General features: G+C 41.0%; 1 protein-coding gene across 2 annotated transcripts in view; it reads right to left on the reverse strand.

Annotated features, from left to right (window-relative positions):
• The window catches only part of phlpp2 (PH domain and leucine rich repeat protein phosphatase 2), a 122,994-nt gene that overhangs the window by 42,364 nt on the left and 64,959 nt on the right, over positions 1 to 15,671 (reverse strand). For both annotated transcript variants that reach the window (XM_072279715.1, XM_072279716.1), the window contains exons 7-8: positions 13,390 to 13,536; positions 6,964 to 7,194 (exon numbers count right to left, since the gene is read on the reverse strand). In XM_072279715.1, the coding sequence (XP_072135816.1) occupies positions 6,964 to 7,194; positions 13,390 to 13,536 (378 nt within the window). The remainder of the gene's footprint in view (positions 1 to 6,963; positions 7,195 to 13,389; positions 13,537 to 15,671) is intronic.

The following is a 15,671-nucleotide window of genomic DNA, read 5'->3' on the forward strand; positions in this document are numbered from 1 at the left end:
CTCTCATGACCAGACTGTGCAACAGTTTCTCCCCCAAGCCATCAGATTCCTTAATACCCAGGTTCCAGACTGACATCTACATCATTTATTATATTGTAATTTGTCCTCTACTGTGCCTATTGTCTTGTTTATTAATTATTGTGCTGCCCTGCACTGTTTTGTGCAATTTATGTAGTCCTGTGCAGGTCTGTAGTCTAATGCAGTTTTTCTGTTGTTTTACATCGTCTAGTGTAGCCTTATGCTGTCTCACATAGTCTAGTGTAGTTTTGTGTTGTTTCATGTAGCATCAGGGTCCTGCAGGAACGTTGTTCCATTTTTACTGTATACTGTACCAGCAGCTTATGGTCAAAATGACAATAAACTTGACTTGAACTTGAACGAAATTAATATTTTAAAAGATTGCTCCTGAAGTGTTCTCTCTACAGAGGCTACCTGTTCAGTTAAACATTAAACAGTCTCGACATGTATGTACATGCATCTATCTCCAAACTTCTGCAGATATGTCATCTTAGTTTTGACCAACTATTAAATATTTCTGTAAATTTCATAACAAATCCTACCAAAAATATTTAAGATACTACTTCCGAAGTGACCACAAGAATCAGAAATACAGCAGCAATATTACATTTCTTAATTTCAACAGCACATATTTACAGAAAAACACCATACATGTGCAATCAGGCACGTTCATTTCCATTCTCATCAAATAAATCAAAGATAGCGTGCAACAGAGATGATAGAAAGGACAGCAGGAGATGAGGCATACTCTCAGCCAGTGGGATGAGTTACAGGGCAATAGAGGCATGGTTCAGTTAAAACAGAAAGCAACAAATACCGGACTGTAAGTGTTATATTTGAATGTATGCAGTATAAGAAATAAAGTGGACGATCTTGAAATTCAGCTACAGATTGGCAAGTATGACATTGTGGCCATCTCTGAAACTTGGCTAAGGGATGGCTATCATTGGGAGCTGAACGTCCAAGGATATACGGTGTATCAGAAAGACTGGTTAGTAGACAGAGGGGGTGGTGGGGTCCTTTCTATCAGAAATAATATTAAATCATTAGAAAGGGATGACATAGGATCGGAAGATGTAGAGTCTCTATGGGTTGAGTTAAGAAATGGCAAGGGTAAAAGGACTCTAATGCCAGTTGTATATAGGCCTCCAAACAGCAGCCCGGATGTGGATTACAAATTACAGCAGGAGATAGAAAAGGCGTGTCAGAAGGGCAATGTCATGATAATCATTGGGGATTTTAACATGAAAGTGGAAAACAAGGTCAGTACTGGACCTCAAGAGAGAGAATTTGTAGAATGTCTAAGAAATGGCTTTTTAGAACAGCTTGCTGTTGAGCCCACTAGGGGATCGGCTGTGCTTTATTGGGTGTTCAGCAGTGACCTGGAGGTGATAAGAGAGCTTAATGTTAAGGAACCCTGAGGGAACAGTGATCACAATATGATTGAGTTCGCTTTCAAATTTGAGGAGGAGAAGCTAAATTCCAACGTGTCAGTATTTCAGTGGAATAAAAGAAATTACAATGGCATGAAAGGAGAACTAGCCAAAGTTGACTGGAAAGGGACACTAGCAGGAAGGACAGTAGAGCAGCAACGGCTGGAGTTTCTGCAAAAAATGAGGGAAGTGCAAGACGGATATATTACAAATAAGAAGAAATTTTTGAATGGAAGGAGGACACTACCACAGCTGGCTGATAAGTGAAGTCAGAGCCAAAGTAAAAGCAAAGAGAGAGCATACAAGGAAGCCAAAGCTAGTTTAAGATAAGATAAGCTTTTAAAAACTTGTGAAAGAAAACTAAGAAGGTAATTAGGAAGGAAAAGATGAATTATGCAAGGAAGCTGGTGACCAATATTAAAGAAGATACCTAAAGCTTTTTGAAGTATATAGAGGGTAAAAGACAGTTGAGGGTAAATATAGGACCAATAGAAAATGACGCTGGAGATATTGTAATGAGAGGCGCAGAGATGGCAGAGGAACTGAATGTGCATTTTTCATCAGTCTTCACAGTGGAAGATGTCTGCAGTATACTGGACATTCAAGAGTATCAGGGAAGTGAAATATGAGCAGTAAAAATTACAACTGAGAAGGTGCTCAGGAAGTTTAATGGTCTGAGGATGGATAAATCTCCTGGACCTGATGAAATGCACCCTCGGGTTCTGAAGGCAGTAGCTGCAGAGATTGCAGAGGCATGAACAATGATCTCTCAAGAGGGATAGATTCTGGGATTGCACCAGATGGCTGGAAAATTGCAAATGTTACTCCGCTATTTAAGAAGGGTGGGAGGCAGCAGAAGAGAAACTATAGACCTGTGATAGCCTGACATCAGTGGTTGGGAAGTTGTTGGAATTGATTATTAGGGATGAGATTACAGAATACCTGGAGGCACATGACAAGATAGGCCAAAGCCAGCATGGTTTCTTGAAAGGAAAATCCTGCCTGACTAAACTACTGCAATTTTTTGAGGAAATTACAAGCAGGGTAGACAATGGAGATGCAGTGTACTTGGATTTTTCAGAAGGCCTTTGACAAGGTGCTACACATGAGGCTGCTTGGCAAGATAAGAGCTCATGGAATTACAGGGAAGTTACTAGCATGGGTGGAGCATTGGCTGATCAGCAAAAAACAGAGTGGGAATAAAGGGATCTGGCTGGTTGCCGGTTACCAGTGGAGTTCCACAAGGGTCGGTGTTGGGACTGCTGCTTTTTAAATGTATGTCAATGATTTGGACTGTGGGATTAATGGATTTGTGGCCAAATTTGCTGATGATACAAAGATAGGTGGAAGAGTGGGTAGTGTTGAGGAAACAGAGAGCCTGCAGAGAGACTTAGATAGTTGAGGGGAATGGGCAAAGTAGTAGCAAATGAAATACAATTTGGAAAGTGTATGGTCATGCACTTTGGTGGAAGAAATAAACAGGCAGACTATTATTTAGATGGGGAGAGAATTCAAAATGCAGAGGTGCAAAGGGACTTGGGAATCTTTGTGCAAGATACCCTACAGGTTAACCTGCAGGTTGAGTCAGTTGTGAAGGCGGCGAATGCAATGTTGGCATTCATTTCTAGAGGTATAGAATATAGAAACATAGAAAATAGGTGCAGGAGTAGGCCATTCGGCCCTTCGAGCCTGCACCGCCATTTATTATGATCATGGCTGATCATCCAACTCAGAACCCCACCCCAGCCTTCCCTCCATACCCCCTAACCCCCGTAGCCACAAGGGCCATATCTAACTCCCCCTTAAATATAGCCAATGAACTGGCCTCAACTGTTTCCTGTGGCAGAGAATTCCACAGATTCACCACTCTCTGTGTGAAGAAGTTTTTCCTAATCTCGGTCCTAAAAGGCTTCCCCTCTATCCTCAAACTGTGACCCCTCGTTCTGGACTTCCCCAACATCGGGAACAATCTTCCTGCATCTAGCCTGTCCAATCCCTTTAGGATCTTATACGTTTCAATTAGATCCCCCCTCAATCTTCTAAATTCCAACGAGTACAAGCCCAGTTCATCCAGTCTTTCTTCATATGAAAGTCCTGCCATCCCAGGAATCAATCTGGTGAACCTTCTCTGTACTCCCTCTATGGCAAGGATGTCTTTCCTCAGATTAGGGGACCAAAACTGCACACAATACTCCAGGTGTGGTCTCACCAAGGCCTTGTACAACTGCAGTAGTACCTCCCTGCTCCTGTACTCGAATCCTCTTGCTATAAATGCCAGCATACCATTCGCCTTTTTCACCGCCTGCTGTACCTGCATGCCCACTTTCAATGACTGGTGTATAATGACACCCAGGTCTCGATGCATCTCCCCTTTTCCTAATCGGCCGCCATTCAGATAATAATCTGTTTTCCTATTTTTGCCACCAAAGTGGATAACTTCACATTTATCCACATTAAATTGCATCTGCCATGAATTTGCCCACTCACCCAACCTATCCAAGTCACCCTGCATCCTCTTAGCATCCTCCTCACAGCTAACACTGCCGCCCAGCTTCGTGTCATCCGCAAACTTGGAGATGCTGCATTTAATTCCCTCATCTAAGTCATTAATATATATTGTAAACAACTGGGGTCCCAGCACTGAGCCTTGCGGTACCCCACTAGTCACCGCCTGCCATTCTGAAAAGGTCCCGTTTATTCCCACTCTTTGCTTCCTGTCTGCTAACCAACTCTCCACCCACACCAATACCTTACTCCCAATACTGTGTGCTTTAAGTTTGCACACTAATCTCCTGTGTGGGACCTTGTCAAAAGCCTTCTGAAAATCCAAATATACCACATCCACTGGTTCTCCCCTATCCACTCTACTAGTTACATCCTCAAAAAATTCTATGAGATTCGTCAGACATGATTTTCCTTTCACAAATCCATGCTGACTTTGTCCGATCATTTCACCGCTTTCCAAATGTGCTGTTATCAGATCCTTGATAACTGACTCCAGCAGTTTCCCCACCACCGACGTTAGGCTAACCGGTCTATAATTCCCCTGTTTCTCTCTCCCTCCTTTTTTAAAAAGTGGAGTTACATTAGCCACCCTCCAATCCTCAGGAACTAGTCCAGAATCTAATGAGTTTTGAAAAATTATCACTAATGCATCCACTATTTCTTGGGCTACTTCCTTAAGCACCCTGGGATGCAGACCATCTGGCCCTGGGGATTTATCTGCCTTCAATCCCTTCAATTTACCTAACACCACTTCCCTACTAACATGTATTTCGCTCAGTTCCTCCATCTCACTGGACCCTGTGTCCCCTACTATTTCTGGAAGATTATTTATGTCCTCCTTAGTGAAGACAGAACCAAAGTAATTATTCAATTGGTCTGCCATGTCCTTGCTCCCCATAATCAATTCACCTGTTTCTGTCTGCAGGGGACCTACATTTGTTTTTACCAGTCTTTTCCTTTTTACATATCTATAAAAGCTTTTAAAGTCCGTTTTAATGTTGCCTGCCAGTTTCCTCTCATAATCTTTTTTCCCCTTCCTAATTAAGCCCTTTGTCCTCCTCTGCTGAACTCTGAATTTCTCCCAGTCCTCAGGTGAGCCACTTTCTCTGGCTAATTTGTATACTTCTTCTTTGGAATTGATACTATCCCTAATTTCTCTTGTCAGCCACGGGTGCACTACCTTCCTTGATTTATTCTTTTGCCAAACTGGGATGAACATTTGTTGCAGTTCATCCATGCAACCTTTAAATGCTTGCCATTGCGTATCCACCGTCAATCCTTTAAGTGTCATTTGCCAGTCTATCTTAGCTAATTCACGTCTCATACCTTCAAAGTTACCCCTCTTTAAGTTCAGAACCTTTGTTTCTGAATTAACTATGTCACTCTCCATCTTAATGAAGAATTCCACCATATTATGGTCACTCTTACCCAAGGGGCCTCTCACGACAAGATTGCTAATTAACCCTTCCTCATTGCTCAAAACCCAGTCCGGAATAGCCTGCTCTCTAGTCGGTTCCTCGACATGTTGGTTCAAAAAACCATCCCGCATACATTCCAAGAAATCCTCTTCCTCAGCACCTTTACCAATTTGGTTCACCCAATCTACATGTAGATTGAAGTCACCCATTATAACTGCTGTTCCTTTATTGCACACATTTCTAATTTCCTGTTTAATACCATCTCCGACCTCACTACTACTGTTAGGTGGCCTGTACGCAACTCCCACCAGCGTCTTCTGCCCCTTAGTGTTACGCAGCTCTACCCATATCGATTATAAGAGCAGGAATGTGATGTTGAGGCTCTATAAGGCACTCGTGAGACCACACTTGGAGTATTGTGTGCAGTTTTGGGCTCCCTATTTTAGAAAGGATATACTGACATTGGAGAGGGTTCAGAAAAGATACACAAGAATGATTCCAGGAATGAAAGGTTTACTGTATGAGGAATGCCCGGCAGCTCTTGGACTGTATTCCCTGGAGTTCAGGAGAATGGGGCGGATCTCATAGAAACATTCCGAATGTTAAAAGGTCTGAACAGATTAGATATGACAAAGTTATTTCCCATGGTAGGGGAGTCTAGGACAAGAGAACACAACTTCAGGATTTAAGTACATCCTTTTAAAAGAGATGCAGAGAAATTACTTTAGTCAAAGGGTAGTAAATCTGTGGAATTTGTTGCCACAAGTGGCTGTGGACGTCAAGTCATTGGTGTATTTCAGACAGAGATAGATGGGTTCTCAATTAGTCAGGGCATCAAAGGGAATGGGGAAAAGGCAGGGGAGTGGGGATGACTGGAAGAACTGGATCAGAATGGTGGGCAGACTCGATGAACTGAATGGCCTACTGCTGCTCCTTTACCTTATGGTCTAACATCTAAAAACACAATTCATTATGCAACTTCCACAGAGGATGCAAAACTGTTATAAATGTAATCTAGTGGATCTGCAAGATTCATCCAGTGGTCACATGGAAGAAATTGCACAAGTGTGCAAAACCATAGTTATTTGCCGTGGATAGGCAGATAAATACATAGCTTTTCAGTGGATGATAATAGGGTATTTTAGGCATTACAATACAAAACATACGCTGATTTATATAAACATACATGGGGATTTCAGTAAATCTGGAATTAATTACATACTTAACTAAGTTCCTAAACTTGTGACTTCAACATCACATTCAGTCTGCACAAACAGTCCATTCCTTCGAAAATAATAGAAAAAGGCATGCCCTAAGATCGACAAGTCCGGTTTTCAGAAACTTGAGAAAATTATCTTTAATTCAAAGCATAATGATATGTAATTTAGTTATTAGTAGATTAAATTACTGCAAATTCATTTGAGTATAAACTGAACCCTTTTTGATTATATTTGGTTATAGATTAGTTCTCAGTGATCTTAATACACTGAGTATTTGTTTGTTTGATGATGTGCCAAACCAAATTGCAGAGACTGTGTCAGTTAAGTGAATTCACAGAGCCCCAGGCTTCGACTTTAATAAATCCTTACCTAAGATCCAGGTGCTTAATATGAGTCATCTGTCCCAGTGTTTCCAATGTTAAAGTCTGCAAATGGTTTCCAGCCATGCTAAGTTTATCTATAGCTGTCAAAATCATACACACTGCTGGGATCACTTTGAAGTCATTGAAGGACAGGCCAAGATGAATTAGCTGTTGCACAGTTCCCAATTCTGAGGGCAAACTCTGAAGACAATTCCCATCCAGAATAAAAGTCTGTAGACTGGGAAAGAAAAGAAATTATACATTTTCTCTATAAATTTACATTAAATAACACCCTAACTTGTTGAAAAGCACAAATGCTGATACAGTTCAGAAAACACCGGCGTGAGGGGTGGGGTGGGGGGAGGGGAAGAAGAAACACCTGAAGCGCTGGTTTAAAAAAAATTAGTAACGGGTTCCTTTTAATCAAGAACAGTTTCAAAACTGAGTGAAAATAGATAAAGGTATTGGTAACATTTTAAATTAAAATAAACAGAAGGCAAGACAATAAAGATCTATATGAAATACTTCCACTTTTGAGGGTATCTAAAAGTACAAGCTGGATCATGCTCAGCATTACCCATGAGATCCCTACGGACGTGGTGTGGCCCTGAGATAGTATTAAAAAATTGAAATAGATTTCTAAAAAAATAAATGAAAATCAAAAAATTGTTAATTCAAAACATGTACAAAAATTTAATTCAAAACATTGATATGAGTTTAAACTACAAAAAAAGAAACCACCTATTTTTCACATCTAGGTCAAACGAATGGAAGTGTGTTGAGTAAGCCAGTTAAAGGGCCACAAAAGACAGGCCCATCTCGAAATTCAGTGCTGCAACCAGCAGCACTGCAGGATCACAATTTGTTCAATAACTCCATGGTGCAATGTGTAATGCTGTTTTCCAGAGGTTCCCTCCAGAACCACTGGCTGAAGCAGTGCATATCCTGGCCAATACAAAATATTCAACAAGTCATTACTATATGTGGATGACACAAATATAAGTGCTGTTGCAAGTAGTGTATAAGATTATAAAAAATTACATTGGGATCTTGATCAGCTGGGTATATGGGCTGAGGATGGACAAATGGCTTTTAATCCAGATATATGTCCAGATATATATTAATCCGGTTACCAGTGGTGTTCCACAGGGGTCCGTGTTGGGACCGCTTCTTTTTACATTGTACATCAATGATTTGGATTATGGAATAGATGGCTTTGTGGCTAAGTTTGCTGATGATACGAAGATAGGTGGAGGGGCCGGTAGTGCTGAGGAAACGGAGAGTCTGCAGAGAGACTTGGATAGATTGGAAGAATGAGCAAAGAAGTGGCAAATGAAATACAATGTTGGAAAGTGTATGGTTATGCACTTTGGCAGAAGAAATAAACGGGCAGACTATTATTTAAATGGGGAGAGAATTCAAAGTTCTGAGATGCAACAGGACTTGAGAGTCCTCGTGCAGGATACCCTTAAGGTTAACCTCCAGGTTGAGTCGGTGTTGAAGAAGGTGAATGCAATGTTGGCATTCATTTCTAGAGGAATAGAGTATAGGAGCAGGGATGTGATGTTGAGGCTCTATAAGGCGCTGGTGAGACCTCACTTGGAGTACTGTGGGCAGTTTTGGTCTCCTTATTTAAGAAAGGATGTGCTGACGTTGGAGAGAGTACAGAGAAAATTCACTAGAATGATTCCAGGAATGAGAGGGTTAACATATGAGGAACGTTTGTCCACCCTTGGACTGTATTCCTTGGAGTTTAGAAGAATGAGGGGAGACCTCATAGAAACATTTCGAATGTTGAAAGGCATAGACAGAGTGGATGTGGCAAAGTTGTTTCCCATGATGGGGGAGTCTAGTACGAGAGGGCATGACTTAAAGGATTGAAGGGCACCCATTCAGAACAGAAATGCGAAGAAATTTTTTTTAAGTCAGAGGGTGGTAAATCTATGGAATTTGCTGCCATGGGCGGCAGTGGAGACCAAGTCATTGGGTGTATTTAAGGCAGAGATTGACAGGTATCTGAGTAGCCAGGGCATCAAAGGTTATGGTGAGAAGGCAGGGGAGTGGGACTAAATGGGAGAATGGATTAGTTCATGATAAAATGGCGAAGCAGACTCGATGGGCCGAATGGCTAACTTCTGCTCCTTTGTCTTATGGTCTTATGTGAGGTATTGCTTTTAGATCAAACCAGGGGAGTACTTATAAAAAACAAGAGATTCTGCAGATGCTGGAAATCCAGAGCAACACACACAAAATGCAGGGCGAACTTACCAGGTCAGGCAGCATCTATTGAAATAAATAAGCAATGTTTCAGGCTAAGACTATACCTCTTCCCACCCTGTCTCCTGTAAAACTGCCATTTCCTCGTCACTGTCACATCTGTTCCCAGACTGAGGTATCCTTTTCAGGACACTGCAGATATCATCCTCCTCCTTCAAAGAACAGGGTTTCCCTTCACTCACCACTGATGTTGCCCTTGCCTACATCTCCTCCATTTCCCAGACATCGAGCTCACCCCATCGTCCGCTGCCTTAACAGGGATAGAGTTCCTCCTGTCCTCAGTTACCATTCCATGAACCTCTGCATCCAATACATCATTCTCCACAACTTCCGCCATCTTCAACAGACCCTAACTGCAAACACACCTTTACCTCCCTCCAACTCTTCATTTTCCTCAGGGATCGTTCCCTATGTGATCCCTTTGTCCATGTGTCCCTCCTCAATAATCGCCCTCTTGGCACTTATTCTTGCAATGACAGAAGTACTATATCTGCCTATTCACCTCCTCCCTCACCTCCACTCAGGGCCACAAGTAGTCTGGGGAGGGGGGAGGGGGGCTCTTTGTCAAGCACCTCTGCTCTATCTGCAAAAACTGAATTTCCCAAAGGCCAACCATTTTAATTCTTATCACCATTCCTGTTCTGACATGTTGGTTCATGGCTGCCTCTTCAGCCATGATAAAGCCACTCTTAGGTTGCAGGAGCAACCTTTACATTCCATCTAGGTAGCCTCCAACCTAATGGCATGAAGATTTCTAATGGTTGAAGATTTCTCCAACTTCTGGTAATTTTTTTTTATCTCCGTTCCCTTCTTTTTTCTTCAACTTCCTACTCTGGCTTCTTACCTCTTCTCCTCACCTGCCTACCACCGTCCCATGGAGCCTCTCCTCCTTTCTTTTCTCTCGTGGTCCACTCTCCTCTATCAGATTCCTTCTTCTCTAGCTCTTTGCCTATCCACCTCTCACCTCCCAACTTCATACTTCACTACCCCCCCCCCACCCATCTGACTTTACCTATCAACTTTCTAGCCTGTCCTCCTCCTCCCCACCACCACCACCACCTTCTTATTCTGGTATCCTCCCACTTCCTTTCCAGTCCTGATGAAAGGTCCTGGTCCAAAATGTCAACTATTTATTCACTTCCATAGATGCTGTCTGACCCGTCGAGTTGCTACAGCATTTTGTGTGTATTGCTCAAGGTAGTACTTATGCAGTGAATGATAGGATCCTGGGGAGCTATGGAACAGATGGACCTAGGAGTCACGGGTACGTAGAGAGGGTGGTGAAGGTGGCAGGCCGGTCTTCTTCATTTGGAGCTCTGACAATAGGAGTTGGGAAATTATGAGCTATACAAGATGTTGTCAGGGCTGCATCTAGAGTATTGCGTACAGTTATGGTAACTTGTTATAGGAAAAATGCAGAAAGTATTTACCAGGATGTTGCCTGGATTTGGGGCCTTGAGTTGCCAGAAGAGGTCTAGGACTTTATTCCCTTGAATGTAGGGGCATAGGGTGAAAGCACAGTCCTTTTCCCAAGGGGATGTGCTAAAAACAAGAGGGCATAGGTTTAAGATCAGCAGTAATGAATTTATAAGGGATATCAGTGCAGCTTTTTCACATAAAGGGTGGTATCTATTTGGAAATGAGCCGCTAGTAGTGTTTGAAGCAAGTACATCAACAACATTTAAAAGCTACATGGATGGAGAGGTTCAGAGGGCTATGGTCAAATGAGAGCAGATGGGACATTGGGCAACACTGGGCTAGAACATTTCTTTCCATGCAATACAATTTGATGACTCTTAGTAAATCCAATAGCAAATTAAGCAGCTTTCCTAATAGGTGGTCCACTGCAGAATGTGCCATCACAAAATAGTTGAGGGAATCAAAAGAAGGGAGGCTAATAAATACATAAAATCAACTTAAAGATCCATTGAGAGTGGTGGTTAAAAAAAGAGATTATGTGAAATCTATATTTAAATTGTGCATTTATTTATTTAGAACTACAGAGCTGAATGGGCCCTTGCGACCCAACAATGCCTAGCAGCCCACCTAAACACTAGCCTAAAAACAGGACAATTTACAATGACCAATTTAACCTACTAACTGGTACCAGAGCATCTGGAGCAGGGGTGGCCAACATTTTACATTCCGTGCGTCAATTTTTTCACACACAAATTCAGATGTGATTTTTTCACGCACCAGTTCTATATTAACATATTTTTAGATTGAATGGGGGTACAAGGGTTGTATGGCGCATCTGAACTCGTGAGTGAAAAAATTGACACATGGAGTGTAAAAGGTTGGCTATCCCTGATCTGGAGGAAACCTATGTGGTCATGGGGAGAATGTACAAACTCCTTACAGATGGAGCTGTAATTGAACTCCAAAACTGCTACCCTATCACGGCACCAAGAATGATAGAATGGCCTTTTTCTGTCATAATCGTATAATTCTTAAAAAAATAAAAATAAATATCAGTAACTCAGTATCAATTACAGAAAAAAGCTGAACAATAGACATAAAACTGGTAGATTCTGTTTCTTGTTTTGGGCTCAATAAATTTAAGATATTACAAAGATAAAAGAAGAGAAATTGATGTTTGAACATGTATGTGGTTATGCACTACTGGATGACTTATGCAAACATTTCATAGGCTTTGAAAATTTAGATAACCATAAATTGAGGAATAAAAAATACAGTGGCTTGAAAAAAGTATTCCGCCCCCACAACTACTTACACATTTTACTGTCTCATTTTCTAAATTTAAAATACATTGAAGTAGGGTTTTTTGCGCTAATCTACAAAACATTGTGCATTATGTAGAATCAAGAGAAAAATTCCAATTTAGTAAATGTCAACAATTTACTAAAAATTAAAAACCAAAATTGAGGCGCTGAAAAAATATTCATCCTCTTTGTAATTACTATATTTACTTTCCTCAGGTGCAATACTGTATATTACCTTACAAAACTCACACAATATGTTGATGTAGAAAATTGGAGGAACATCTGAATAAGTACCCCCTTTCTCTGTAAGGTCCAATAGTATGGTAGATTTTCAACAGATCAAACCAAAATGAAGACAAAAGAGCATTCAAGACAACTCAGGGAAATGATAATAGAGGAACACAAATCTGGGGAAGAGTACAAGGCCATCAGAAAGGCACTGAACATACCTCAGAGTTTGGTGCAGTACCTCATGAAAAAGTGAAAAAAACATGAAACCACGGCCACATAGCCCAGGTCAGACCGTCACTCTACACTTAGAGGGAATGTTAGCACCACAGTAGCCTCTCCTACTATTGCCATTGTTCTCCACAAACTGACTGAGCTGCACAAGTCAGTGGCCGCATCTGGAGATAAGTTTTGTGGCTCCACAATCTCCAAGGCCATGCACAAAAAGGATATTTATGGAACGTTTTGGCATCAACACTAAGCAGTATGTGTGACACAAATCTAACAACATACATCAGCCAACTAACACCATTCCTGGCAGCATCATGATATGGGGACGCTTTTCAGCAGCAGGGACTGGAAATCTGCTCAGGTTTGAAGGGAAGATGAATGCTGCGAGATCCTGGATAAAAACTGAGAAAGTTTTCTACCCAAGTGGCTTCAAACAAAGAAAATTTATGTCCTTGAGTAGCTTTGTCACAGTCCTGACCTCAACCCAATCCAACATCTGGCAAGACCTCAAGATTTCTGTTGACTGTCGCTCCCCAAATAAGTTGGCACAGCTTAAGCAATTTTGTAGGGAGGAATCTTGCTCCATCATGCTGTGCAAAGCTAATAGACTTACAGTACCAAAAAAGACTACTGTGTGTAATAGCAGCAAGAGGTGGTTCAACTAAGTACTGAGCAAAGAGGGATGCATACTTTTGAAGTGACATTTCAGCTTTTGAATTTTTAGTTTCTCATACTTTACAATTTTCCCTGTTTTTTGGGTTCTACAGTGAAAACAAGAGCATGTGATTCAAAAATAAAAGCTCTCAGTTAAATTAATCAAAATTCCTGATTGTAATATCCACTTATGTGAACAAAGGGCTGAATACTTTTAGAAGGCACTGTAACTGTTTTCATCAGAAGTTAAACCAAGATGTGAATTAGCATATAAAACAAATTATCTAACTTCTATATGTGAATTATTTTACAATACTTACTTCTTTAAGTTTCCAATCTCTTCGGGAATGTCATGTATCCTGTTACAGGAGAGGTTGACTTCGGTAAGAGTTGCAATTTCACATAAGGATGCTGGAAATTTTGTCAGTTTATTATTCGACAGATTCAGGCTTTTCAGTTGAGTGAATCTACATTAAAAAAAAATTGAAGGACTTAGACCCTAGAATATTCCAACAGTCCACACTTACTTCTTGCTACTCTATCATTTTAATCACATACTTTTAATTGCTCTATGACATGGCTCCAAAACTCAAATCAATATGGAGGGTTGTGCCATACATGAAAGTAGTGTACTGACAGTTAAGATCTCCTAAAGCCTGATTTATTGTGTAGGGAGTCAACGTGGAATTTCCCAAATATTTGAATAAACTGGCTCTACAATTTCCCCTTTGGCTATTTGTTTCACATTGAAGTATGATTGGATAATGGCTAAATGGTAAGGGTGTCATTCTCATCTGTATGGAAGAAATCTTCTTCCGCCTTTTAACTTTAGTATGTTAAGATACATCACACATTCTGTTGGAGATCAAGACAATACAGTCAAAATAGTAGCACACTGTTCAGTCGTTATGTGCTGTGTTATATAATGTGGGAGATCATGGTCTTGCCATGACCATGATTGTTCTTGGCAAATTTTTCTACACAAGTGATTTGCCATTGCCTTCTTCTGGGCAGTGTGTTTATAAGATGGGCAACCCCAGCCATTATCAATACTCTTCAAAGATTGTATGACTGGCGTCAGTGGTCGTATACAGTACTTGTGATATGCACAGCTGCTCATACGACTATTGATCACCTGCTCCCATGGCTTCACGTGACCTTGATCGAAGGGCGAAGCAGGTGCTACACCTTGTCCAAGGGTGACCTGCAGTCTAGCAGAGGAAAGAAGTGCTTCGCACCTCCTTTGGTAAAGACTTAACTCCACCCTGCCACCCAAACGGTAGTATTACAAAGGCATTTAATTTTAATACTACCTTTATAGTATATCTGAAATCACATGAATTAATCAGCCAGTTTGAGCCCTTTGCAAAATGCCAGAGGATCCCTTAACAGCAGTCACTGCAAAAGCAGAGGATCTCACCACAGTAATCATTATCAAGGACCATGGGAAACATCATTACTTCACTTCTGACTGCAAACACTGGGCCTCAGTTCAATTCAGAATCGAACAACGGGACTCATTATTTTTCACTGCACCTGTACCTTATGTGTACACGTACAAAAAACATTAAATTCAGCTTGAATTGTTTTTATGATCAGGGCATGTTCAATTTTCAAATACAGTACATAGTTTTCCTCAGAGTAGCTGTACAAAATTATATTTTGAATAAATATTATACCCTAATAATACATGATGGCTCTCATCATTATACATACTTTAATCAGATTACACCATCCCCCACTCACCAATGCTCCAGAGAAAACAAAACAAGTTTGCTGAGCCTCTCCTTAAGACTAATACTCTCTTAATCCAAGCAATATCCTGGTGAGCCTCATCTGCATTCTCTTCAGAGCTTCCACATCAGTCTTGATGCCAGAATTGCATACAATACCCCAACTGCAACCGAACCAAAGTTTATACAACTGCAATGTGACTTCCCAACTTTTGTACTCAACACCTCAATCAATGAAGACAAGTCTGCTGAACACCTTCTTTACCAATATCTGCTTGTGTTGCCATTTTTAGAGATCTTGCACCCCAAGATCCCTCTGCACATTAACGATCCTTAGTGTCTTAAATTTACTGTATAGCTTCCTCTTACATTTGATCTGCCAAAGTGAAACACATCACATTTGCTCTGATTAAACTCTCTCTGCCATTTCTGTCTACACTTCCAACTGGTGAACATCCTGCTGAATCCTCGGACGTGCATTTGAAGTATCTACAACTGGCTCACCACACTAAAGGAAGGACAGGATTACACTGAAGACAATGCAGAGGAAATTTGTAAGGATGAAGCTTTTCAGTTAGGAGAGATGTTGGCTTTGTTTTCGTTAGAGTGGAGAAGGCTGAAGGTGAATTAATAGGGAAATACAAATTTATGAGGACAAAGACTGGATAGATGGTTGGAAACTTTTTCCCACAGCAGACTGTTAAAAACTAGAAGACGTAGGTTCAGGGCAAAGACTGACAAATTTGAAGGGGATGTGAGGAAGAACTTTTTCACCCAGTTGATGGTCAAAATATGGAATGCACTGCCTGAATAGATGCTAGAGGCAGGTCCAACATCTAACAAGCATCTAGATAGGTATTTGAATCACT

Source organism: Mobula birostris, chromosome 15, assembly GCF_030028105.1.
Source record: "Mobula birostris isolate sMobBir1 chromosome 15, sMobBir1.hap1, whole genome shotgun sequence".
In the NCBI taxonomy this organism is placed as follows: domain Eukaryota; kingdom Metazoa; phylum Chordata; class Chondrichthyes; order Myliobatiformes; family Myliobatidae; genus Mobula; species Mobula birostris.